The 24,073-nt window shown below is 44.0% G+C and overlaps 1 protein-coding gene across 11 annotated transcripts in view; it reads left to right on the top strand.

The window, feature by feature from the left end:
- Positions 1–3,000: 3,000 nt before the first annotated feature.
- HIVEP1 (HIVEP zinc finger 1) overlaps positions 3,001–24,073 on the top strand; it is a 151,740-nt gene continuing 130,667 nt past the window's right edge. For 3 of the 11 annotated variants that reach the window (XM_057554951.1, XM_007174088.2, XM_057554950.1), the window contains exons 1-2: positions 7,340–9,554; positions 10,112–10,254. In XM_057554951.1, coding sequence (XP_057410934.1) covers positions 10,215–10,254 — 40 coding nt within the window. In that variant the 5' untranslated portion in view covers positions 7,340–9,554; positions 10,112–10,214. The other 8 variants (XM_057554941.1, XM_057554946.1, XM_057554944.1 and 5 more) reach the window with 8 other exon arrangements.

Here is a 24,073-nt window from a genome sequence, read left to right as displayed (position 1 = left end):
AATCCTGGAACTGGTGACTTCTCTCCAGTGTAGTAGGGGTATTACTAACTAGTTGTTTTCTCCCCTCCATTCCTCACTAAGAATATATTTGTTTCCACATTGTTAGATCATGGATAAGGTTGTATTGTTTTAATTGAATGCTGTTTGCTCTTTCTAGTGTTCCCTAGGATGCACTTGTCAACAATGCTTATGAGGAATTCTTTTAGGAACCAAAAGTATCACCTCTATCAATCACTTCTAGTACTTTTTCACCTCTTTGATAGGACACCAAATAATACTCATTAAACTCTTCTACTAGTTGGCATTGAACTAGGTGCTTTTAAATGAAGTTAGAGACTAAGTTCCTTGTAATAGTGTATCCTGTAAGGTTAATGGTATCAATATCGGCATTAATATGAATTAAGTCATTGTTCTTAAACCTTGACATGGTTACATTTAAAGTCATTTTCTCTTCTGCCCCTCAAGCATCACACCATACCAACTTCCCCATTTTCATCACACAATCTACCAGGTTCTCAAAACTTGAAACAGTGGACTTTTTTTTTTTTTTCATTCCCTTTTTTTCTTTGTTCCAGAGAGGTACAACGTTATAGAGTTATTGTAATGTTTTTCAGAAAATATGATCTTTAAGCTTTAGCATCTCAGTATTCTCTGGGTTCCAATCACAGCACTACCACTTACTAGCTCTATGGCTGCAGGCAGATTATTTAGCATTTCTAAGCCTCTCTTTCTTCATCTGTGGTATGGGTTTACGGGGGGCGGCGGGGGGGGGAGTAAATGAGTTTATACAGGAAAGCCTGGTAAATCATAAACTCTCAATAACTGTCAATTACTACCACCACCGTTACTGCTCTATTCCTCCTGCCGCTGATATAAATACTACTATAACAACTTCTGCAATATAAATGCTATTTACTATTACTGCCCATACAAATGCTACTATTACTGCCCATGCAAATGCTACTATTACTATTTTTGCTGATACAGACACTACAGACAGTCCTGGACTATATATTTTTTCACTATACAATGGTGCAAAAGCAAGATTCAATAAAAATCATACTTCTAAGTTTCTATTTTATTTTATTTTGATCTTTTCCCAGGCTAGCAATTCGCACGACTGTGATACTGGGCAGTGGCCCCAAACCACATCTCCCACGCAGCCATACCATCCAGAGGGGAAAGAGCCAATCACATACAACTATTCAGTTTTTCACTTTCAATGCGGTATTCAGTAAATTACATGAGATATCCAACATTTTATTTTAAAATAGGCTTTGTGTTAGATGATTTTGCCCAACTGTAGGCTAATGTAAGTGTTCTGAGCACATTTAAGGTAGGCTAGGCTAAGCTCTGATGTTCAGCAGGTTAGGTGTATTAAATGCATTTTTGCCTTACGATATTTTCAACTTATGATGGGTTTACTGGGCGTAACAGTACTGCAAATCAAGGAAGATCTGTGCTATCACTATTTCTGCTGATACAAATACTACTATTTCTACTACTGCCAGTAAAAATACTACTATGACAGATCCTAAATCCATCAGTAACAATAACTTTCCTTAAAAACATCAGTCTCAGTCCAGATGTCTCCAAATGACATGCAGTATCATGTCTTAATTCCTTCTTAAGGATGGCCAAGAAGGCTTTTCCCAGCCCATTCTGTCTTCACAGCTCACTACTAGAGAACCCATTCGTCCTGTTTGGCCGGGACTGGAGAGGTGAATGCCTCTCATCTGGGTATAGTTATTCATGGCCTCCCACTTCCTCTCAAAAGTGCCCTGGTTTGGAGGCTGCATTTATATGGCCACCCTTCTTTTTTTTCACATTTACTTTGACTTTCTGCTCTAGCCAGAAAAACCATCACACACAGTTTACTTGCTCTCTCACCTTCAAGCTATTTCCCTTACCTGGAATGCTATTCTCAGACTATTGCCAAATCACGAACTTTCTCTCCTTCAAAATCCTACTCAGAACTCACCCTCAGTATGGAACTTTCTCTGATAATCCTGCCTTCCACCCAATCCAGAAAGCTCTCAGCAATCATGTAAGTAACTGTATAACTTTAATTGGCACTGTTTATAAGTTGCTTCTTGTATCTTTTCCCCTCTAGGTATTTTTCCATGTGTTTATTCTGTCTCCATTAATTTGTAAACTCCCAGAGGGCAAGGTCTGAACACAGGTTGGTGTTGGCATAAAGTGGACGGACAGTTAGGGCTGAGTGTTAGACTGTGCATTATTTCTTGATTACTGATCTGTTAAAAAAAAAAAAAAAAAAAAGCATGCTTTGTTAGTGCTTTGTTTGTGATGGTCCTGAGCCTGCTAATCTAATGTAAAAATATATCCAGTTTCTGCTAGTGTCCAGTTCAGGAAGATAAAATCAACAGTTACAAGCTTTCCATAAAGGGAGGGGGAGGGTGCTGGGAGATTCCGACCTGTAAGAATGGTATATGAAAGGCATGTTATTACGGAATTTGTTTTCTTCAGAGGTATCTTGTCTCTTCAGGGCTGCAGGTCTAAGAAGGGAAATAATATTTACTTTCAAAACAGATCTAAAAACCAAACAAAGCCTCAGAAAACGTACAGTACCACCTTGTTCTAAGTTTGTGCTGAGTGGAGGGAAAATGAATCTAACTGAGAAGGCCTCTTTTCTGTGTGTCTAACAGAAAATGCCACATGGTCCAGCGCTCCAGGATTACTAGATAGGCGGATTGTTCATTTCAGTCCAGGTAACAAAGGGAAGCGGGGCAAATGCTCCCTTCTCACTGCGGGGCTAAGAAGTGGGAATACTTTACCGTGACCACCTGCTTCCCTCTCTTCAACCCAGCACGTAAAGTGCCAAATATCTGTGTATCATTCTCGGCGCCGAGCCCACGGTATAAACCCAACGTAGGCGGTGCACCAGATAACATCAAAGCCCCAGGCAGGGGCCAGAAAAGGGGGGGCAAAAGCAGCCGAGGGAATGAAGCGCCTCCCCCTAGCATTTCCTCTCACGCCCACTTCCAACCTAGGAGGCTTTTGGTTTCTGCTTTTGTTGTTTTTAAAATTAAAAGTTAAACCCAGGAAGCTTTGGATCAGAGTTTGGCGTGGCAGTTCGGGTAAGTTTTCCCTCGGCTCTTTTGTCTGGCGTCTGGCTGGGGAACAGCCCGGGCGTGGGGCACAGTTGGCAGAGCGTGCGGGGCAGGTTTTGTCGCCGGGTCGCCCCGAGGAGGAGGGGATTCGGCCGGTGGACGGGAAAGCCCAGCGCGCGCGGAGGGCGGAGGGCGGAGGGGAGGGACGGGCGGCGGCGTGATCCGGCCGCCAGCTGGGAGGAACCTCCGGGATCTCCGCGTGGCGGAGGCGCTGCCGGGCCGCGCGCTGGGCGGAGGGCCGGGGCCGCGGGGCCGCGCCAGGGGGGAGCCCGAGCCGGGCGGGCCCGGCGGCCGCGTGGGAACCGGGGCAGGGGGCGCGCGGGCGGCGGCGCGGAGCCCCGTGGACGCGGCGGGATGGCGGGGTCCCCCGACGAAGCCCCGCGGAGGACTTGTGCGGGCCCCTAACTGCCCTGCGAGGAAAATGTGTGCGGAGCCTCTCTGTGACGCTGCCCTCGCGTGAACCCCGCTCCCCGAGAGCGCTCACACGGCCGGGAGGGTGCAGCCGGAGAGGAAGGGGGCCCTAGGAGCCCCCTCCTTTCTTTTTTTTCTTTTTCAGAGTACGGTCACCTTCCCCAGTGCTGCAGAATTTTTGACAGTTCAAACTGCTGTTTACCATTCCCATTTATCTTGTGGTTAAAAAAAAAAAAAAAGCTTTTCCCCACAATCCGTTTATAAGATACAATTTGAGAAATTGTATTCAATTTGCCACAAAATAATTAAAGCCGAAACTAGCTACTTTATAGTTTAGTTGGATTCCCCTACATTCTGATAACTAGGAAGTTAGAATTGTAGGCAGAATTAGGAAAAGAAATTGCACTTGGAAAATTCGGAACTTGAAAATGGGAAAATGTGTTCGGTATTGTATATATTTCAAAAAAAGATTAATATTAATTTGATGCTCAAGATAGTTAAATTGTGAATAGTCTATTTAAGAAAAAAGTTCTTTAACAAATTGAAATGACAAAATTAATCTATTACAACTCCAAATTGCATGTTTAATTTGTTAGAGAGTTCACAGCAATGCCAAATCCCATATAAACCTTGTGTTCACACTATGTATTTGTTATGGTAACAACTATTGGGTTAAAAATGTATTCAGTTAGCATTTTTGACTTAGCAGGTGACACAGAGTAGTCAGTTATCATCAGCCTACCTTAATCTTTATCGTCTGACAGATTAGGTGTACTTTCACATGTAAATGGATTTTTAAAAAATTATTTATTTATTTTTAACATCTTATTGGAGTATAATTGCTTTACAGTGTTGTGTTAGTTTCTGCTGTATAACAAAGTGAATCAGCTATACATATACATATATCCCAATATCCCCTCCCTCTTGTGTCTCCCTCCCACCCTCCCTATCCCACCCCTCTAGGTGGTCACAAATCACCGAGCTGATCTCCCTGTGCTATGCGGCTGCTTCCCACTATGTGTTTTTTTTTTTTAATTCAAGTTGTAAAGTTACATTTACATACGTTTTGTGATTGCAGTCCATTAGGTGTCATTTAATTTCATACCAGAGATGATTTTATCACATCGAAAATGAAAAAAATTGCATTATTTCATTGCAAGGTTGGAAGCATAGTGTGCTAAACATTATTTCAAATTTAGGCAGCTGTTGGCTGATCTTCGCTTTTATGACCAAATCTACTTTTTAATGGGCATATTCCCCCCTTTACATGACATTATTTTTGGTTACAAGCTCGCCATTATTGAGTATTCCATTTTTAATCATTCGCATTCTGGTGCATTAAGCTTTTCTTAGCTCAAATGAGCTAGAGGTAGGATTTCCTCAGGGGAATTTTAGGGGTCAACCCTAGGAGGAAAAACCTAGATCTCTTTATGGAAGCCCCAGGGAACAAAACAATTCAAGTGTGCGCAGATGGCCAGCAGAGTGGGTGTACGGTCGTTCAGCATTTTTATTCCTTAAAAGGGGAAAGCACTTTGGTTTTTATATGAGAATTTTTTCTGCATCAAAATTTTTGTTTCACCTTATTCCTCCCAAGTTCAGCGTGGCTCCTTAAACCAGTCATTTGTGCCTGCTTGTTTAGGTGTACATGTGGAATTTCTGAGCCCCAAACTTCTAACGTTCTTTATTTAGGTCTAACCCTGAAAACCATCATTACCCTGGTCCAGCCCCTCCTGATTTCTTTTCCATAGATTTCCACTCCTTGCTTCCTCTGTTGATTTCTAGCAGCCGGGGTCAAACTCTGGTTTATGGTAATTACTCGCTCTCTTCCCCCTTTCTCTCCTCCTTGCGACCCTGCGGCCAGGTCGCTGCCCAGCCCCGCAACCCCCTTTTCCTGACCCCAAAGAGCCCTCTCCTCCCTGCCCCAAGCTGTCAGGCGGACCGGCAAGGGTTAACGGCGCTCGCTGCTCCGGCTCTGGGAACCACCAGCGGGCATTGCAGTGGCCTCTGGAATAACCTTGGCTTTCCTCAATCTTTTAATAGAACATCCGCCACCAAAAAGTAGTTTCAGTTCAGGGTTAAAAATATGTCCCCTTCCACCCTTCAACCCAACACCCCGCCCCCCTCCCGTTTTTTTATAAAGTTGTTTTTCAAAGTTAATGAGTTTCAAGTTTCACAATGACTTTCCCATTCCCTCCACACGTTGCTGAGGAAACCCCCTTGGGGTCCCCCCGCACCCTGGCCCGCCCTTCTCCCTCTCCCCTCCCCCTTTCGGCCCGGGCGGGGGGCGGGGCTGGGAGACCCCATGACGTCACCGGGCCGGCCCACATCCTGCTTTAAAAAGTAAAGAGACGGTAAAGAGAAACTATCGCCCCGCCCGTCCCCGCCCCTCTTCCCGGACCAACCGCCCCCAACTGCGCGACCCGGCCAGGCCTTCCCTGGGCCGCGTGACCGGCGGGCCCGCCCCTCCGCCCACGCCGGGCGCCAGTCCCCGAACCGGCGCGACCCCGGGCTCCCGCCCCTCGCGTCCCTAACCCCGCCCCTTCCCCCCTCGGGCCGCACCGCCCCCTCCTTCCGTCCCCCCTCTCGTCCCTGCGGCGGCCGGGCGGGGCTGAGCCGCGGGCTGGCTGCGGGGGGAGGCGCGGCCCCGGGCCCGCCCCGCCAGGGAGACCCGGGACTCCGGGCTCCAAGCGAGCCCGGACCCGGGGCACCCACCCTACCCCTACCTCACGGCAGGGCTGGGCAAGCGGCGGCGCCAGTCCCGCTGGGCCTCCGCCCCCGGGGTGACCCCGCCCCTCCCCCCGCAAAGCCCCCGCCTCGGTCCCCGCCGGGGGACGCCCCCTCCCCCGCCCCCGCGTCGCAGCCCATGGCCTCCCCGCCTCCCGCCCCCGGGGATCCCCTGCTGCCCCGCCTACCCGCGGGAAAGCCTCCGACCTTCGCCCTCCCTACCTCGCGCCGCCCGGCCCGCGCTCCTCCCGTCGCCCCTAAAGACTCTAAACGTGCCCTACTCTGCCCCGGGGAGAGGTAAAGCCCGCGCCTGCCCTCCTCGCCCCAGACCCCGGGGTCCCCCCGCCCCGCCCCGCCTCCCGCGGTGCGCGCTCCCGGCCTCGCCGCTCGGCCCCCCGGACGCCCCCTCCCCGGCGGCAGCGGTCATGCCGCGGCCCCGGGCGCCGGCGAGCGCTGCCGCCTCTCCCGCTCGGCGCTTGCGGCCCCCGCCCGCGCGCCCCGCGCTCGCCCCCCCGCCCCCCGGCCGGCTCCCCTGTTTAATATTTCAGCGCTGGGTGGTGAGAGTGCCAGTCGCCAGCCTTTAGTGTGGCTGCTGCTGGGGGCGGCGGCGGCGGCGGGGAGGGGGACGGAGCCGGGGGGACCGGGAGCAGCAGCCGGAGGAGGTTATGTTTGTGTTTGGGGTTGTCAAGTGAAGGAGGGATCCCAGGCGCCGCCGCCGCGCGGGGGTCGAGGAGATTTCGAGCTGCGGCCGCCGCCATCAGCAGCGCAGCTCCAGGGCCGGCTGCAGCGGCAGCGGCCCCGCCGGGCGTCCTGGCAGCAGGTTCGGCGCGGGCTCCGCGGCGGGGGCGCTGCAGCTGGGAGGGCGGCGGGGGACCGGCGTGGGGGGCGGGCAGGACCACATCCCTCTCCGCGGGCGGGGGGCGTGCGGGCGCGCGTGTGTGTGCGTGTGTGTGCAACCGCAGACCTTGCAGAGGGGATGGCTGCGTGCGGGAGACACTTGCCACTTCTGGGCGCCCTCGCCGCGCGCGAACGGCCCGAGCTGCGGTCCTGCGAGCCGAGCAGGTACGGAGGAACCCAGCCTCCCCGCCCGCGTTCCAGCCGCAGACGCATTTTGCAAGAGGGTGGGGGGTGAGGGAGGCCAGGCCTCGGCTTCCCAACCTCCCGGCTTTGTGGCTTGCTTTTCCTTTCGTTCTTTGCTCTAAGTGCCTGTTTACTCCCAGCCACCTGGGTAGTTTCTTTCCGGGTTGGGAGTACGCGCCTGCAGCAGTTGGGAAGAGGGCGGTGGGTTTGGGCGCGGGTCGGCTCCGGCTCGCCTTGGGGTCGGGCTGGCGAAGGAGTTGCTGCTGGAGAGGGGAGGGGGCGGCGGCGGAGCTGGCGGCGAGGAGGAGTCTCAGGGCTGCCGCGCTCGCCTAGCCTCGCCTCGCCTCGCCTCGTCCTCCTCCTCCTCCTCCTCCTCCTGCTCTCCGCATTCACTCTGGGCTCCTTCCTGAGCTGGCACTTCCATTCCCCCCTCCTCCTGGCATGCGAAGCGCTTTGTTCAGTGCAGCGTTGCAGAGGGGTTTTCCCAGGCTCCGCCCTCCACATTCATTCATGTTTTTTCTCCTTGCAACTGTCTTTACGCTTTTTGATCGTGTCATGTTTTTGCTCCATGTAGTATTTATTTCTTTCCTGTGAAGGAACGGTTCATCAGTCGTCTTCATCGCTACAATGCTGCGGTCGTTGGAAAGACTCACTCCCCCCTACAAGGATTTAAACATGGGATGGACAGCTAGGGACAGTGGGTAGGCAGAGAACAGGGTAGCGGAAAGCTGTTACTGATTGGGAATTTGCATATTTTATGTGCAGGCTCCGGATCTTGTGGTGTCACGTGATTGAATTACAGTCGGAGTTGTCGCTTTAAAAACTTCTAAATATCGTGACCTTTTAAAAGCGTTAAGTTGGGAGTTAAGCCTTCATACAGTTTATTTGGCCCTGACGTCTCTACATTCTCTCTTGAATCGGAAGCTCCGTCAGTTGGATGGTGGATGTTTTTCGTGCAGGGAGTTGGAGAACTATATCTTTTATAGACCATTTAGCACAGTGCTAGATGAAGTACATAGTATTGAACCTTCATATTTCATATTCTTTACCATGCAGTTAAAAAATTGCAAATATTTTTTATGCAGTGCCCACATGCAGCCTTATTGGGGTTAAAATACTGAAGTTAAGCATAGCCTTCTTTCCTTCTGCTGCTTCTCTGCTGTATTGAAACCATAAATTTCTAAAACCTTATACTGGTTATTAGATACAGCCCTATGGTCCCATATAGGCATTCTTAAGGAGGATTAATATTTGATATTTCCGTGTGCCAGGCAGTGAGCAAAGCACCTGCATTGTTTAGTTCTTACAACCCAGTGAGGTGGATACTATTTCCTAGTTTGACAGTTGGGAAATCTGATCTTCAGAGAGGTTAAGTACCTTGAACAAAGCCACACAGTAAGCCTTGAACCCAGTGTGATTTGACACCGAAATATGTAGTCATGACTTGTTGTGCTATACAGCCTCTTGAATAAAGCCCCCAGAGCAGGTACTATTTCCAGCCAGGAAATAAGCGCTGAGAGTACCTGAGTCAGGTGGTACCACGTTTCTTAGTTGTTGGCTGTGGGCAGGTTCCTTAACCTCTTCCTGTCTTAATTTTCTTTTCTTTAAAATGGATAAATGATAGCTACCTAAGCAGTTATCATTAGGATTAAATTAGGTAATGTGTAGGAAGTACATAGGCACACAGTAGGTGCTCTTGTTTTTTTCTGTAGTACTGGATGTTTTAAAAGTATTAAAGCATTCCTATTCCATTCTTGTGTCTTTGCTTAGTGATTAAACATAACTTCATGTTTAACATCATCATCATGGGCTTTGCTTATCAGCCTTATTGCAGGAAGTTAAAACTAAGATTTTATAGCTCAAGGATCCTTGAGGATCTCATGGGGGAAAGAGATGGTTAAGTTTTGGATTGTTACTGTTTTGACACATTGTATTTCAAATAGCTGTTTTTAAAATGTGTATGTCAGGACAGGGTTATGCTGCAGTAACAAATAACTCCTAAACCTCAGTGCTTAAAACAACAAAGATCTCCTTTATGTTTCTGCTCGGTGATCACGTTGGGTTGGCGGGAGCTCAGCTCTGTGTTGTCAGACTCGCTGTCTAGAACTGTGCCTGTTTCATGGCAGAGGAAGAAGAGCACTGGGGGCATCTTGCTTTGATAACTAAATGCTCCACCCTGGAAGCGATGCCTGTTTCTTCCACTCACAGGTAATTAGCCAGAACTGGTCATGCATTCTAGCTAAACACAGGGAGGGAGAAAGAACAGTCCTAAAGGAGCCTAGAAGAGAGAACTGGAATAATTGGGGAACAGCCTCAAAAGCAACCACATGTATTAACTGAATTAACTCAGACAAAATGAATGAGACATGGTCCATGCCCTAAAGAATTTATAAATGGGCAGACTTGTACTATATACAGCAAAACCCTTTTATAGCCTGATGTTGTACTTTAATTGTACCTGGAAACGTTGCTTTAAAACAGAATTCACTGAATTTTTTCACTCTCTTTTGATAAAGGTACAGTGATTTTTTTTTTTCCCTGTGTTTTTCACAGGAAAGCCCAGATAGTGGCAATATGATGTGTCCTACATCTAATTAAAAGTTAGTAGGTAATCTTTTGCAGTGGCCTTCAGCTTGATTAGATTAGTTGAGATTTTGTTGAGTTTAGATTAGTGCTGTATTAAGCCATCACTTTTGAAGTGTCTTTTTCCTTTGAAGGTAGTAAAAGGTAGTGAAATGTGACTTTTTTTTTTTTTTCTTTTTCAGCACATGGATTAATTGATGGACATTGGGTTTATGGAGCTACCTTTTTGTGACCTGCTCTTCCTACAGTTTCTAAGAAGAAAAAGGGGCCCCTGAATCAAAGAAGATGCCTCGAACTAAACAGATTCATCCCAGAAACCTAAGAGGTAAGGCTCTGCATTAGATAGAAGTCGGGTTTACAGTCAGTCTTTAATCAAGTATCTCATTGGTGGCAGGAATGGCAGCTTGTTAGATCGTGACCCTGCTCTATGGTCTGGCGGCTCCAGGACCCCTGTTCTGTTTCTCTGGTTCACTTCCTCTTGCCCTGCACAATTTATGTCTCTCAGGAGATGCTTTGTAAATATTTGTTGAATGAATTAATTGAATCTGACAAAACTACAATGCCTTCCCAACCATTAGTGTGGGTATTAAAGTCTGAGATTCACTGTCTCTTAACAGGCACTTTGTTTGGAGTGAGGAATCTGAAATAAATGGTTGGATATTCTTTGCCGGCTGGATCACCGTGAATTATTTTTCACCCCTCCCCCATACTTCTTTTGAGATTTATTTTTGTACCAGTCTGTACATTAGATTAACAAGAAGTGAAGACAACTGTAGTTGACATTAACTCAGACCATTGTTTGCAGAACTACTCAGGAAATAGGTATACTGATTTATTTTCCATAGGGAAGCAATTGGTTAAAAATGTATATGTATATAATATACATTTCATATAAAACAAAAAAAATGAGCATTTCCTCTTAAATGTGAAGAGATATTTTAATATTAGGAAAGTCAACTTTTTTTAGCTTATTGTTTTAAAAGATTTGTATTATTCTAATGTGCTTTATCCACTGGGAACGGTAATTATCTTTATATTTAACTTAGTAGATAAAAGTGTGTAGCAGTGTTAAGCAAAGAACTGTTAAAGCAAATAATTCCAAACTGAGTAAAGTATCTTATGAAATATTTACAATTACAGAAAAAATATTCTCAAGCACACGCAAGGTAAGAAATGACTTAAAAATCAGACAAATTTAATTGAAAATGTTCCTTGGTGAAATAATTTGGCCAGTCCCTGTAAGGTGGTAAGTGAAAATGTGGCCAATTACGTGGCCTACTTGAATCTGCAAACAGTGCTCATTTCCTGCCTAAGCGTACTAGAACTCTCTGCTGGCCCAGGTGGATGCCTCAGCCTGAGTTCAAATTGATGATTTTAGTAGCGGTGTTCAGTGAGATGAGGATTTAGATGGAGTGCGTTAAGTGTCGTATGTCGAAGTCTGATTTTCAGGGTCACGTAGAAAATGTTGGAAACTGACTGTATTTGCCTGTCTCTTTTACTAGAATCTGAGCCCCCGAAGTCGGGACTTTCTCTCATTTACTTCTATAGGCAATGCCTCCATGCTCACAGCCAGCTGCGGGGGGCATTTGGAGTCCTGGGCTCAGCTTTTATAACTCATCTGTCCGGAGAGGGTGCCCTGTGCTGATGGATCCACGCACTCAAAGGCAGCCTTGGGGCTGGCAGGGGCCCTAGCCCAGCACAACTCCTGGCAGCTGATTAGCAGCCCAGATACTCACTGAAAGAATGAATGCGTGATTGATCTGAAAGTATCATTCATGAGGTCATAAACATTAAATGTTTTTCATATTTAAAATATATCCTTTATTGTATTCTAGGTGACATGGCTATCCAGAGAAATGCAGATTTTTAGGCCATAGACTTTTCCTTTCTGTATCAAATAAATGTACAACTCAGAAGGTATTTGTTTTTTGTTTTTTGTTTTTATGAATTTATTTATATTTAATTTTGGCTGCGTTGGGTCTTCGTTGCTGCGCGTGGGCTTTCCCTAGTTGTGGCGAGTGGGGGCTACTCTTCGTTGCGGTGCGTGGGCTTCTCATTGCGGTGGCTTCTCTTGTTGCGGAGCACGGGCTCTAGGCGCATGGGCTTCAGTAGTTGTGGCTCGCGGGCTCTAGAGCACAGGTTCAGTAGTTGTGGTGCACGGGCTTAGTTGCTCCATGGCATGTGGGATCTTCCCAGACCGGGGCTCGAACCTGTGTCCCCTGCATTGGCAGGCAGATTCCCAGTCACTGTGCCACCAGGGAAGTCCAGCAGGTATTTGTTGAACGCCCTCCTGTGCTGTCGTTCCATGTGGCAGGGATGGAATGATAATCAGACATGGACGCTGCAAAGAGAATGTAGTGAGGGAAGAGCAGACGTTTAGAGATTATGCTGGAGTTTGGGGATCATGTTAATTCCAGTTTTGCAGGGGCTGGTTTGGAGAGGGGCAGGGTGGGAATGAAAGATAACATCTGAACTGGGTTTTTAAGGCTGGGAGATTACCCAGGAAGCTGACAAGACAGGATAAGTGCATTTCTTCCTGGGGTAGGAGCTTGTGAAGCAACTTGGGGAATCCAAGCTCCTCTAAGTTACCACCCATGACCAGAGCATCAGAAGCTCTACTCAGGGGGGAAATGAGGGAGGGAGGGAGGAGATTGGAGTGGGAGAATTTGGAGGAGTCAGATTATAAAGATCACGAAATCTGGGTCTAAATTTAGTATGCAAAGTGAAAACTTTTAATAGGAAAACTTGCTTGTTTTCTGAAATTAAGATGTTTTGAAAGTTTTTGAAGAGAACTTGTGATAAATTGGGTTCTGGCCCATTGGTGAGAGTCTAAAAAGTTGCTTGACTAAGGCAGTTATGAACTCTCAGCCACTAAAGAAAGGATCAAAGTAGATTAGCACAAGATGACAAAAGTGACTTTGCTAAAGCCATGTGGGCGGATGGGCAGATTCGCCAGGCACAGGGGAGGGGGGACTTCATGGAAGGGGTGGTGTCTGAGCCAGTTAGCTCACTCAGCTGAGAAGGGTGAGGGCCAAGCTATTCCCATTGGGAAAACCCAAGTAAGCAAAGGACAAAGGCAAAAACACCTTTACAATTTCCTCTTTCCTTCTAAAAATGTATGAGGACTCTATCCCTAGGCACAATTTGGGGGTTAAAGTAAGCAGGGAAACAACAGCTACTAAAATGAATTTTTTACCATTTACTGTTGCCCCTTGAACAGCAAGTTTTGAACTGCATAGGTCCATGTATATGTGGATGTTTTTCAACCACAGGTTGGGTGAATCCTCAGAAGCTCAACCCCTAGATACGGAGGGCCAACTGCCTTAGGCCGTTTTATTTAAGGGACTTGGGCGTCCGTGGATGTTGGTATCCATGGGGGTCCAGAACCAACACCCCGTGGATACCGAGGGACGACTGTATTTTGTATCTCAGTTGTGTGATGCAGTTGGAGTATCATGTTTGCTTGGCTTTACCTGTGACCCACCGCTTTGTCTTGTAGAAGAGCTATCTCATAAAGTTAGCTCTGCCGTGGGGAGAGACACAGTCAGAAGACCAGCTCTGTGTGCTGTCATCTTAGGAGTTTCCATTAAACATGTTGCCTCTTTTTAGTCTTCCTTAGAAAATAGCCTGTGAAGTATTTGTCTTGTGCTTGGTCATCAAGTCAATAATTAAAGCTTTATACTTAAATCTGAAATCATATGTTTATTATGCTTCCATGGCATGTGGAAGGATTGGGGGAACATATGTATACACGCACGTGTGTGTGTGTGTGTGTGTGTGTGTGTGTATTCGTGTGTTAAAGTATTATACAAGTGTAGAAAAAATACAGGCCTCTATCATGGAGGAGCATACAAAGTTAGTACGGATTTAAGTTAGGCACACAGGCTGTGCTCCCATAAGGAGGCGGAGTTTACACTTCTCTGATGCTAGAGGTTCTTTAGTGGAAAAGCATGAGAGGAACTGGTATGTCAAGGGCAGGACACGAATTTGGGGCATAACTGAGTCAGAGTTAGATCTGATGGGTGACTTGTACAGTTTGTGAGAGTGAGGTTTGCTGAGTTCTGGTCTCCTCACCCTTGGTCACATAAACCAGGTAGAACCTTTGTCTTTGGTGCCCACCTGCACACTGTGGGTGGGTAGCGTCTAACAGTGGCATTTCCTTTGTGAGGTTGAATAGGAATTTCTGAAGAGCATGAGAGCAGCGCTTGGTGTTCAGAAGAAAGGCTTTACGTGTTGTCCTAGGTTCCCTGGAGAGGGGCTCTTGGCCACCGTGCGGCAAACTCCAGGGCCAGCTCCACGTGTGGTCTTGGTGAGCGTGCAGCAGGGTGGCACCTTCCTCCCCAGGAGGCAGTCCCTACCCGTCGCCTCCTTCCCAGGTCTTTGCTGGGACTCTTGGGTAACGTGGAATGGAGGAACTGGGGACTTGCAGGGGTTCCATCTGTCATTTTAAGACAAAGGGCTGTTTTTGTGCTTTGCCATTCGTCACTGTGAAAGTTGCAAAGCTTTGGAAAAAAAGAAAATGGGTGTTACCTATTTTTGGTTGTATTTGGGCCTAGGGTTTTAAAGATTCATCGGCTTTAGGATTGGAAATCAGTGTGGAAAATACTAAGTATTAACCTTTGCAAAAACGTATTTTGAGAATTTGGTGTGGCTGTTTTTCATTTTTATTGGTTGAGTGCATTTGGCTCTGAACACATTGTGCAAGACGAGAGCTCTTTTCCCCTCTGAGAGCCAGCTTTATTACAATGTGAGAAGTAACACTTGGGAGGGTGATCAGAGCATAGCCGAGATCCACACGTGGGGTCTGTGGATGCCCATCGCCTTAGAAGATGAGGTCCAAAGCCGTGAATTTAGCTGGGACACACTTGCCTCGCCCTGGCCTTCTTGTTCTACTGTGTATCTGATGGGTAGTCATTTGCCATTTCAGGAGCTCCGCGTGCAAGCCCAGCATTTCTGTGTTGCTCTTCTTTCTGGAAAGTATCTCTTCCCCCTCCTCACTTCTACTCTGTTTTCTTACTCTGTGTGGGAGGTGTGTCTGCCAAAGAAGATTTCACCACTTCTTTGACTTTTTTCCCCTTTCCTTCTCTCTTCTCCCCCTGTACCCTGCCCTCCCTGCCCCCCCTGCCCCCCCTGCCCCCCCTGCCCCCGTATACAGTGGGCTTCTGTTGCTTGTGTCCACAGGTGCCTTATTGTACTTTGTTATTGCATCATGATTATTCTACAGATCTATCATCTTAGCTGGATATAAATTATGTCACAAGAGACTGTTTTAGTCTTCTGTCTGTGCTCAACAAAATAACATTCGTGTTAGCTTTTTAGCCAACTAGAGGGTTAAAGATGATTTGTACTCATGAAATTTGTTTACGTTTTTGAACCTTAAGTAGCAAATGCTTCTTATGATATTTGGTCGCCTCTGATTAAGTAACCTATTCTAATATAAAGTTTGAATCGCCTTAAACAGATAAACCAAGTAGTTATAATTAACTTTTGTTTTATGTGAGGTTTTGCCGTTGGATTCCTAGAGTTTATCCCTTTGGTACATTTAGTTAATATAATGGTAAAGAGTTGGGCTTTATGCTGTCACGGACTAGCTGTGTGGCCTTGGGCAAGCTGGGAGTGTTGGTTTCCTCCTCTGTAAAATAGAGACAATGTGTGAAGATTAGATGATATGGCAAGTGTAGGCAGTTGGGACAATGCCTGACACTGGATAGACACTCAATCCAGAGACCTGTTTGTTACTTTTGGTAAAAAACTGGTTTGTGTCCAACTCTTGAGTTACATGTTCTTTGCAAACAGAGGACACCGAGGAATACCTGTGTGAAGCCTTTAACTGCGTTTTTTGTTTGTTTGTTTTTGTTTTTTTTTTTAATTTTTTTTTTTTAACTGCTATTCTTGTCTGCTTACATTCTTTTTATGTATGTATGTATGTATGTATGTATGTATGGCTTTGTTGGGTCTTCGTTTCTGTGCGAGGGCTCTCTCCAGTTGTGGCAAGTGGGGGCCACTCTTCATCGCGGTGCGTGGGTCTCTCACTATCTCGGCCTCTCGTTGCCGAGCACAGGCTCCAGACGCGCAGGCTCAGTAATTGTGGCTCATGGGCCGAGTTGCTCCGCGGCATGTGGGATCCTCCCAGACCAGGGCTCGAACCCGCGTCCCCTGCATTGGCAGGCAGATTCTCAACCACTGCGCCACCAGGGAAGCCCTTTAACTGCGTTTTGATAGCTGCATAAAGGAAGCTGCCTCTGTGCTCGGCATTGATTACTGACCTGCCTCCTCCTAGTCCTGACTCCTCAAGGCTTGGGATTTGGAAGAGAGAGGTCAGTGCGGACAGTCATTTGGGGAGGAAAATTCTTAGCCAATTAGCGGCACTGCCGCTCAACTCTTTCAAACCTTGCCTCATAATTTTGACAGTGTTGAATGAAGTAAAACATGTTATTTGTTCTGTCTGCATAGAGTTCTCAGGAAACTGATTGCGAGGTCTTCTATTTTATTATAATTGAACTGTTGTTAAAAATGTTGACATCACTGTCACGTGGGATAGAAATGACGTGCTCTGGTCATCGCTATATGGTACCATCTCTCCATCCCCTGGCCCCTCCTGTGTGAGACCCCAGGAACCCAGCTGGGATTTCAGAAGTAATCTCATTAATGTGGATATTTTCATTTGCTATCAGTGTATGAACCTACTCCAGTGATTGTTTTGTAAAATCTTCCTGTGAATATAATTTTATGTTTTCTTGTTATGTGGGGATTATCTTGTTGAGCTTATCTGTAGAATAGGTTTAATTTTGATGATTTTCAGATGGAATTCCAGCTGCTTATGCATTGCTTTTCACATTTGAATGTTAGGTTAGCACAGCCTTAAGATTTGAGAAGTTAGAAATTTTGTTGGGAGAACCACCCCATGTGTTACAAAAAAAAAATTCTATATGTGACTGTAGCTAGAAATAAAGTAAGTAATAAATTAAAATATAGTTTTGATGACAAAGGTGAAAAAGCAGTTGCAGTTATTAGGAACTATTGTGTAAGTAGCTGATATTATTTAGTTTGATGAGGATGAAAATAGAAGAATAGACTTAATATAGCAAGCCTCCGTTTTTTTTTTTTTATTCCAGATAATTGTTTTTTGGCTCCTGTTGAGAGCTTATCTGATGCTTTTTGAATGCTTATTAACATTAACCAAATGCTTTTTTCTTTTTAAAAGCAAATACAAAATGTAATAATATGATTAATCAGAGTAATGACTTTATTTTAGAACATCTTTGCAGAAAATATGTTCTGATGAGGTATAATTTTATCTTACCATAGACTAGAAAAATACATAATATGCATAAAACCCCTGGTCACATGCATAGTTGTTAAAGCTGCACATTTTAGAATGCAGTGTAACATGAGTAAGTCTGGGCTAAAGTTGACTCTTGTGTTATCTGAAAAAATATTTTATAAATAAATTAAGTGCCTTATTTTTTCATTTATATATTGAATTCTTTAAAAATATTTAAACAGTATTTTTTGCATATTAATAATGTGCCAATTACAAATAATGCAAAGCTGTTCTTGTAAAGCACTGGATGTTTGTAATACTGTTAGCCGTCTTTCGCTATAGCACAAAAACGTATCACCAGTTAGGGTCCTTTCTTCTCAGTACTCAAATCGTTATGTTAGAAGGAAGTTCTTTTTGACCATTAGGCTTAGAGCTTATACTTGGTGCAATATTGCATTAACTTTGACCTTTTTTTAAAATAACTTTAAAATGAAGACTTTTCGGAAGGTTCTTAGACATTTTCTATAATGAATTTTGTTCTAGAAAATATTCTGAGGCTGTGCTGCCATGCAAAAATATTCAAAAAATATATAGTGATCACAAAATAGTTGGCTGCTGTGTAATTAACTAGAAGAGCGGTCACAGAATGCGAGGAGGAACCAGAGTAGTTTAGGAGTTACGCCCGCTTAATTGACACAAAACTTGATTTTTTATTGTACTTAGGTGTTCACGTGTGTATATTATTTGTGTGTGCTTACATGATTAGAGTATGAATTTGCTCAAACATATTTACAAGTTTGTATTTTGAAGCGTGCTTATTTATATGTGCTTATCTTCCAACTCTTTCAGATTCTCCAGTGAAGAAAAAGATACAGTCAGCGTGTAGCTGCTTAATGTTACAGTATCCAAATAGAAGTTGATTAAGCATATTGCTACAATGGGGCAGTGTTTGATAGTTTAAAAATCAATAAAAATGAACTGAGCTGCTACACAGGGACCTGGAAGCTGGTTTAACAGTGCCAAGGAGTTCTCTCTCCAGTTGCTAGTCTCTCATACCCTTCTCCAAGACAGTTATCCAAGTTTTACAGCTGGGAAGGACGGACCTTTGAGGTATTTAGTTCATCTTCCTCATTTTACAGATCAGAAAGTTGGGCAGAGACATTTAGGTGAATTGATCTTGAGCAGCTTATTTGTGTCTTGTTCAAGATGATGTTTGTGGAATAGTCTTTAAAATCTTTTCTTATCATATTGCTTCCCATAGTTACAGTTTGTTGTGGGCCGGTAGCAAGAGGGAGGTTGTGCTGTATCATTTTTATGATGATAAAAATGATAAATAATAAATAAAATATTATTTTATTAAATAAATAAATAAATAAAAATAAAATGATAAAAATGATGATGACGAGCTAGCCTGTTCACAGGTCTGTGTACTAGGCTGTATTCAAAGCGCTTTTTACATGTTTGTTTAATCCTTACAACCATGTGAAATGGCTGCTGTTACTGCTCGCATTTCATGGACGTGGGACTGAGGCACAGAGAAGTTGCTGGTTGCCCAGAGTCCCACAGCTAGGAGTTTCCAGTGCCTTTGCTCTTAACTATCATGGTTATGCTTGTTCACATTGATAGCAGAAAGAGCTTTCCTGACTAGAGTAAGAGCTTAGAAATGCTCTCCATCCCAGTTACAAAATAAAGCTTGTCAAGCTTAGCACGTAGAGCTGAGGTTACTCAGCAGGTCAGAATTTGAAGGACCTTTTTCCCCACTCTAACTCTTTAACTGTTGGAAATCCATTTCGGAGTTGTGTAGACTGTAGTCCAAGTTGGATTTGCTATTGCAAACAGTCAAGGGAATTTCCAAGCTCTTCAAGAGAGAAAGGATAGTTGTTCCATCAGAGATGTTTACTTACATGATTTGCTTAGTAAGATGTAGTTGAAAGTAAAGATATCTTGCTTAAGGTGGAGAGTGGCAGTATTTAAACGGGAGTTTCAGCATAAAGGTTGAAATTTCGGACATAAAGGCTTAGAAACTACTTCTGGGAAAATTAATGACAACATTAAAATTCTAAGTAAAATAAAGAACAAAACATTTTATATTTTCTTCTCATGCAGTAGGTACAGAAGAATATAGAAAAGATGTACTGTTTTAGATATATGTGGACCTATATCCAGATTGCAGATGTAGGTAAAAGGCAAATGAAGAACCAGTTTTAGGGGTGAGAGATCAGGGTTAGGAGATTTTATTAGTCTTTCATTTTAACAGTGAACAATAAACCTTGTTACCCTCTTTCAGAGAGTTTTAGAACACATGAAAAAGATCTAAGGGCAATATAAAGCAACACGTATATAATTTCAGATGAATATGGTACAAGCAGTATGGAATTCTCAAAGGGAAAATGGAGCAAAAGAAAAATCTGAAGGGGATAAAAGCAATCAGAATATACTTTTTGGAGAAGTTAACTTTGTTCTCCTTGAAAACCTAAAGGAGGCAGAGATTTGAGATGGGTTTTAGAGAAGAGAAGGATAGATTGACAGAGAAAGTAAGTTTTGAGGCTTTTGCAGAAGAACGAATGGGGGAAATGATACAGAAGTGGTCGTTGGTCTAGTTTGCCTGATTAGAGTGGATTTCTCACTGAACTTGAAACTTTAATGAAGAAGAAGAGAGGAAACTTTTTAGATTTGATATGTGTAGTTCCTATTTATGATAATTGTACAATTACCAAGTTGAGTTCTTTTATACTAAGTTGAATATTTACAGAAGGCTAGGGACAATTTTATAACACCTTGAAATTAAAAAACAACCTCTCCACAGAGAGTCTTTAGAGCAGTGAGTCTCTTCTGTATGATGCTGTAATGGTGGATACATGTCACTCTACATTTGTCCAGACCTATAGATTGCACACCAAGAGTGAGCCTTAGTGTAAACTGTGGACTCTGGGTGATGTGATGTGTACGTTTGTCATCTGTAACAAATGTACCATCTGGTGGAGACTGATGCTGGGGTGGGTAGCCTGAGCATGTGTGGGGATATATGCGAGATCTCTGTACATTCTGCTTAATTTTGCTGTGAACCTAAAACTGCTCCAAAAAAGTGTATTTAAAAAAAAAAATCCAAAAACGCCTCCACCTAGGTCCGTATGATTTGTTGATATCCAGGAGATAGGGTGATAGGTTAAAAGAATGAGTCTATCTCTCTCTCTCCCCCTGCCTGCTTCTCTCTCTCTTTTATTTCAGAAAATTATCTTCATGCACACGAACAAACCAGCAAAAACTAATATGTGACCTCGAGCAAATAACTTGAATTTCGTGTCTTCATTGAGAACACGGCATGGGAGTAGGCAGGGGCTGGGGGCAGGGTGATGTTGATCTGTAGTTTACTTTTTAGCTGTAAACAGCTGTTATTCCAGGCAGGGGTCAGCAAGCTACAGTCCAGTGGTCAAATCCAGCCTTCCACCTGTTTTTGTAAACGTTGTTGCTGGAACAGCGCCATGCCCGTTCATTTACATGTTGTCTGACTGCTTTCCTGCTACGAAAGCGAGGAGCTGCAAATGGCTGAGCAAGGCCTAGAATATTTACCGTCTAACACTTTACAGGAAGCGTTTGCTGACCCCTGTCCAGGAAAGAGAGGAGAAGTAGATTATTTATTTATAAACCCCTTTCTGTTTGGGAGTAAGTCCGAAAGCTCCATCTTTCCGTAGAGTTCTGCTGTAGGAGTGAATCACAGGGGGACTCAGGGCTGCTGCACGAGCATGTCAGGGTCTGCCACCTCACATCTGTTTGGGAAGGAGTCCCCTTGCTTGTGGTTCTAAGGTGAGGAGAGCCTTAGAGGCTAAGTTGGTCTTGCCAGAAAAATTCTGTTGTTTTTGATGTTCTGATGCCAAGATCGTGGGTCCCCACCCAAAAGGCCTGGGTCGTCAGGGCGGGAGCCAGCTGCTGTGTCAGATAGAGCACTGTCCTTTCTCTGATTGTCTTGTTCCCCTTAGTCACCACTGTGTTTCACTCACAGAGTAGAAAAACACCATAAGCAACGATTTCCAGTGCTGTACATCTTGTGAAGGATTGTTCCACAGAGAAACAGAGCTGTCTGTGAGAGGAGGGCCTTCTGAAAAATGGGCTTGAAAAGGCAGTCCTGCCACTTGTGAGTGGACCTAGGGATGGGACAGGTCATCTGAGCAATGGCTGTACTAACACGTGAGGCATTGCACTTTGTGCTTGGGTGTTTGAGAGCATGATTAATACCTGGTGGGTCTGAATTCTCAGTATTCCCTACAACACTTTCTCTAATCTCCAAGTGATTCTTTATTTCTGTTGGTTTGGGATAGTGAGTAGGATGAGGGTGAATAGAGGAAATGGTATTTTTGTGTTCTGGTTTCATTTTATTTTGCTTACGTTTAAATACTCTATGTTAAGGATAGGCTCGATTGAGTTCATAATAACTATTTGAGTAGTTTGAGAAATGCTTTTGAAAGCACTGTCAATTCTCCACAAACACATTGGAACCTTAGTCTCTTTACTCTAGTACCAGCTGATGTTAGCACATGGCTCAAAAATGGTCTGAGAATCGGGAACTGTTAATGCATTGCCTTTCTCGGTGAAAGGAAGAGCCTGTAGGGTCATGAAGTGACCCAGAAGCCTCTGTCTGGAGTTCTGCAGGCCCTGCTGTGATGTGTGGGACACACTGTGGAGTTCAACAGCTCTGCCCCTGTCTTCTGGGAAATTTATAGTTGAAGACATTTAAAGACCGTAATGGCTTACACATGCAAGTTCAGACAGCTGTGCAAACATCTGATGAGTGAATATGTAAGTAATACTCAATTAACATACATAAGCAGATGTGTGACTATGTGACAAGGGTTAAATGCATCATTTGGCCTCTTATTTGTTGATAGTTTAAGTTGATTTGTTGTGTTTTGATGAAATTAATGCCATATGAGTGATAAGTTACATGCCTAGCATTCACACTAACATCCTGGACGAGCCAGAGTTTGCGTTGTTTGTATTTGATGCTCTTTCATGGAAAGGGTGCCTTTGTCAGTCTCCAGACAATAGTTTTTAATTGCCTCAGTCAAACCACTATACAATATATTTTTTTTTACAGATATGTTAAGATATAATTTACATGCAGTAAAATTCACCCACTGTAAGTGTACAGTTCAATGATATTTGGTACATTTATAGAGTTTTGCAACCCTGACCACAATCCAGTTACAGAACATGTCCATCCTACCCCCCAAATTTCCCTGAGCTTTTAGTAGTCAGTCCTTGCTCCCATTCCTGGCCCCAGGTAGCTCCTGGTCTGCTTTCTGGCTCTTTACGTTTGCCTTTTGTGGACATTTAATATGATGGGATCATGCAATTTACAGACTTTTATGTCTAGCTTCATTCAACTAGCATGAAGTGTTTGAATTTCACATGTATCTGGTTTTTTGTTACCTTTTATTGCTAAGTAATATTCTGTTGTACAACTAGATCACATTTGATTTACCCATTCACCAGTTGGTTTTCATTTTTTAGTTATTGTGAATAATGTTGCTGTAAGCAGTCATCCCCAAGTCTGCAGTTAGCTGGAGTTTCTCTAAATGCCACTTAGGTCAAGTTGGTAACATGTTTTACCTGATACAATTATCTCTGATTCCAGCTCTCTTAGGGTTGCTGTTTGCGTAGTGTATCTTTCCCTGTCCTTTTACTTTGAACCTTTCTTTGGCTTGTTGAACCTAAGATATGTCTCTTGTGGACATGTTGTTGGAATTGCTTTTTTATCCAGTCTGACAATTTGTCTTCTGAGTGTCGTGTTTGTTCCATTTACATTAATGTAATAATTGTTACTGATGGATTTAAGTCTGCCATTTTGTTATTTCTTTTTTGTTTGTCTCATAATCTTGTTTTTCTCTATGTCACTGTCTTCTTTTGTGTTAAATATTTTTTAGTGTACAATTTTGATTTCTCTGTTGCTTTTATTGTTGTTGTTATTATCATTTTGAGTCCATTTCTTTGACCAAGTCATTTGGTTGTTTTAGAGATTATAATATGCATCTTAATGTATCACTGTCTACTTGAGAATCATACTAACTGAACAATGGTAACTTTGTTCCAGTTTGTCTCTTTCTTTTCCTTTATGCTATTATTGTCATATATGTGTGATCCCTGTATGTTATAAACCCAGCTATACAGTGTTAAATTATGGCTTTATACAATCTTCTATGTTTTAAAGAATTTAAGGGAAGAAATGAGAAAAAAAAGAATGTAAGAAACAAGAAAAAAATATTAATAGAGTCTTATTTACCACTTCCAGCAATCTTTGTTTCTTCTTGGGGATTTGAGTTATTGTCTGTGTCATTTCCATTCAACCTGAAGGACTCATATAGCGTCTTTGTAAGGCGGATCTTCTAGCAATAAGTTTATCTTTTCGAAAAGTCATGGGATGTCTTTTTTTCTCATTCCGTTTTGAAGAGTGGTTTTCTGGTTATAGAATTCTTGGCTGGTAGCTCCCCTTCCCCCCAGCACTCTGGACATCCCACGGCCTTCGGTCTTCCATTGTTTCTGATGAGAAATCAGATGTTTATTGTGTTGGTTTTCTCTGCATGATGTATTATTTTTTGCTTGCTGTTTTCAAGTTTTTCTCTTTGTTTTTGGCTTTCAGCAGCTTGAGTACTATGTGTTTAGGTGTGGATCTCTTTGTGTTTATCCTATTTGAAGTTTTGTTGAACTTCTTGAATGTGGAGATTAATGGTTTGTTTGTTTTTTTTTAAATCAAATTTGGGAAGTTTTAGGCCATTAGTTCTTCAAATATTTCTTCCACCCTTTTCCCTTCTCCCATTACAAATATGTTGGTAAGCTTGATGTTGTTTCACAAGTCTCTGAGGCTCTGTTTATTTTTCTTTGATCT

This window comes from Balaenoptera acutorostrata, chromosome 10 (assembly GCF_949987535.1).
Source record: "Balaenoptera acutorostrata chromosome 10, mBalAcu1.1, whole genome shotgun sequence".
Classification (NCBI taxonomy): Eukaryota; Metazoa; Chordata; class Mammalia; order Artiodactyla; family Balaenopteridae; genus Balaenoptera; species Balaenoptera acutorostrata.
This window is presented reverse-complemented; position numbering and strand designations above follow the sequence as displayed.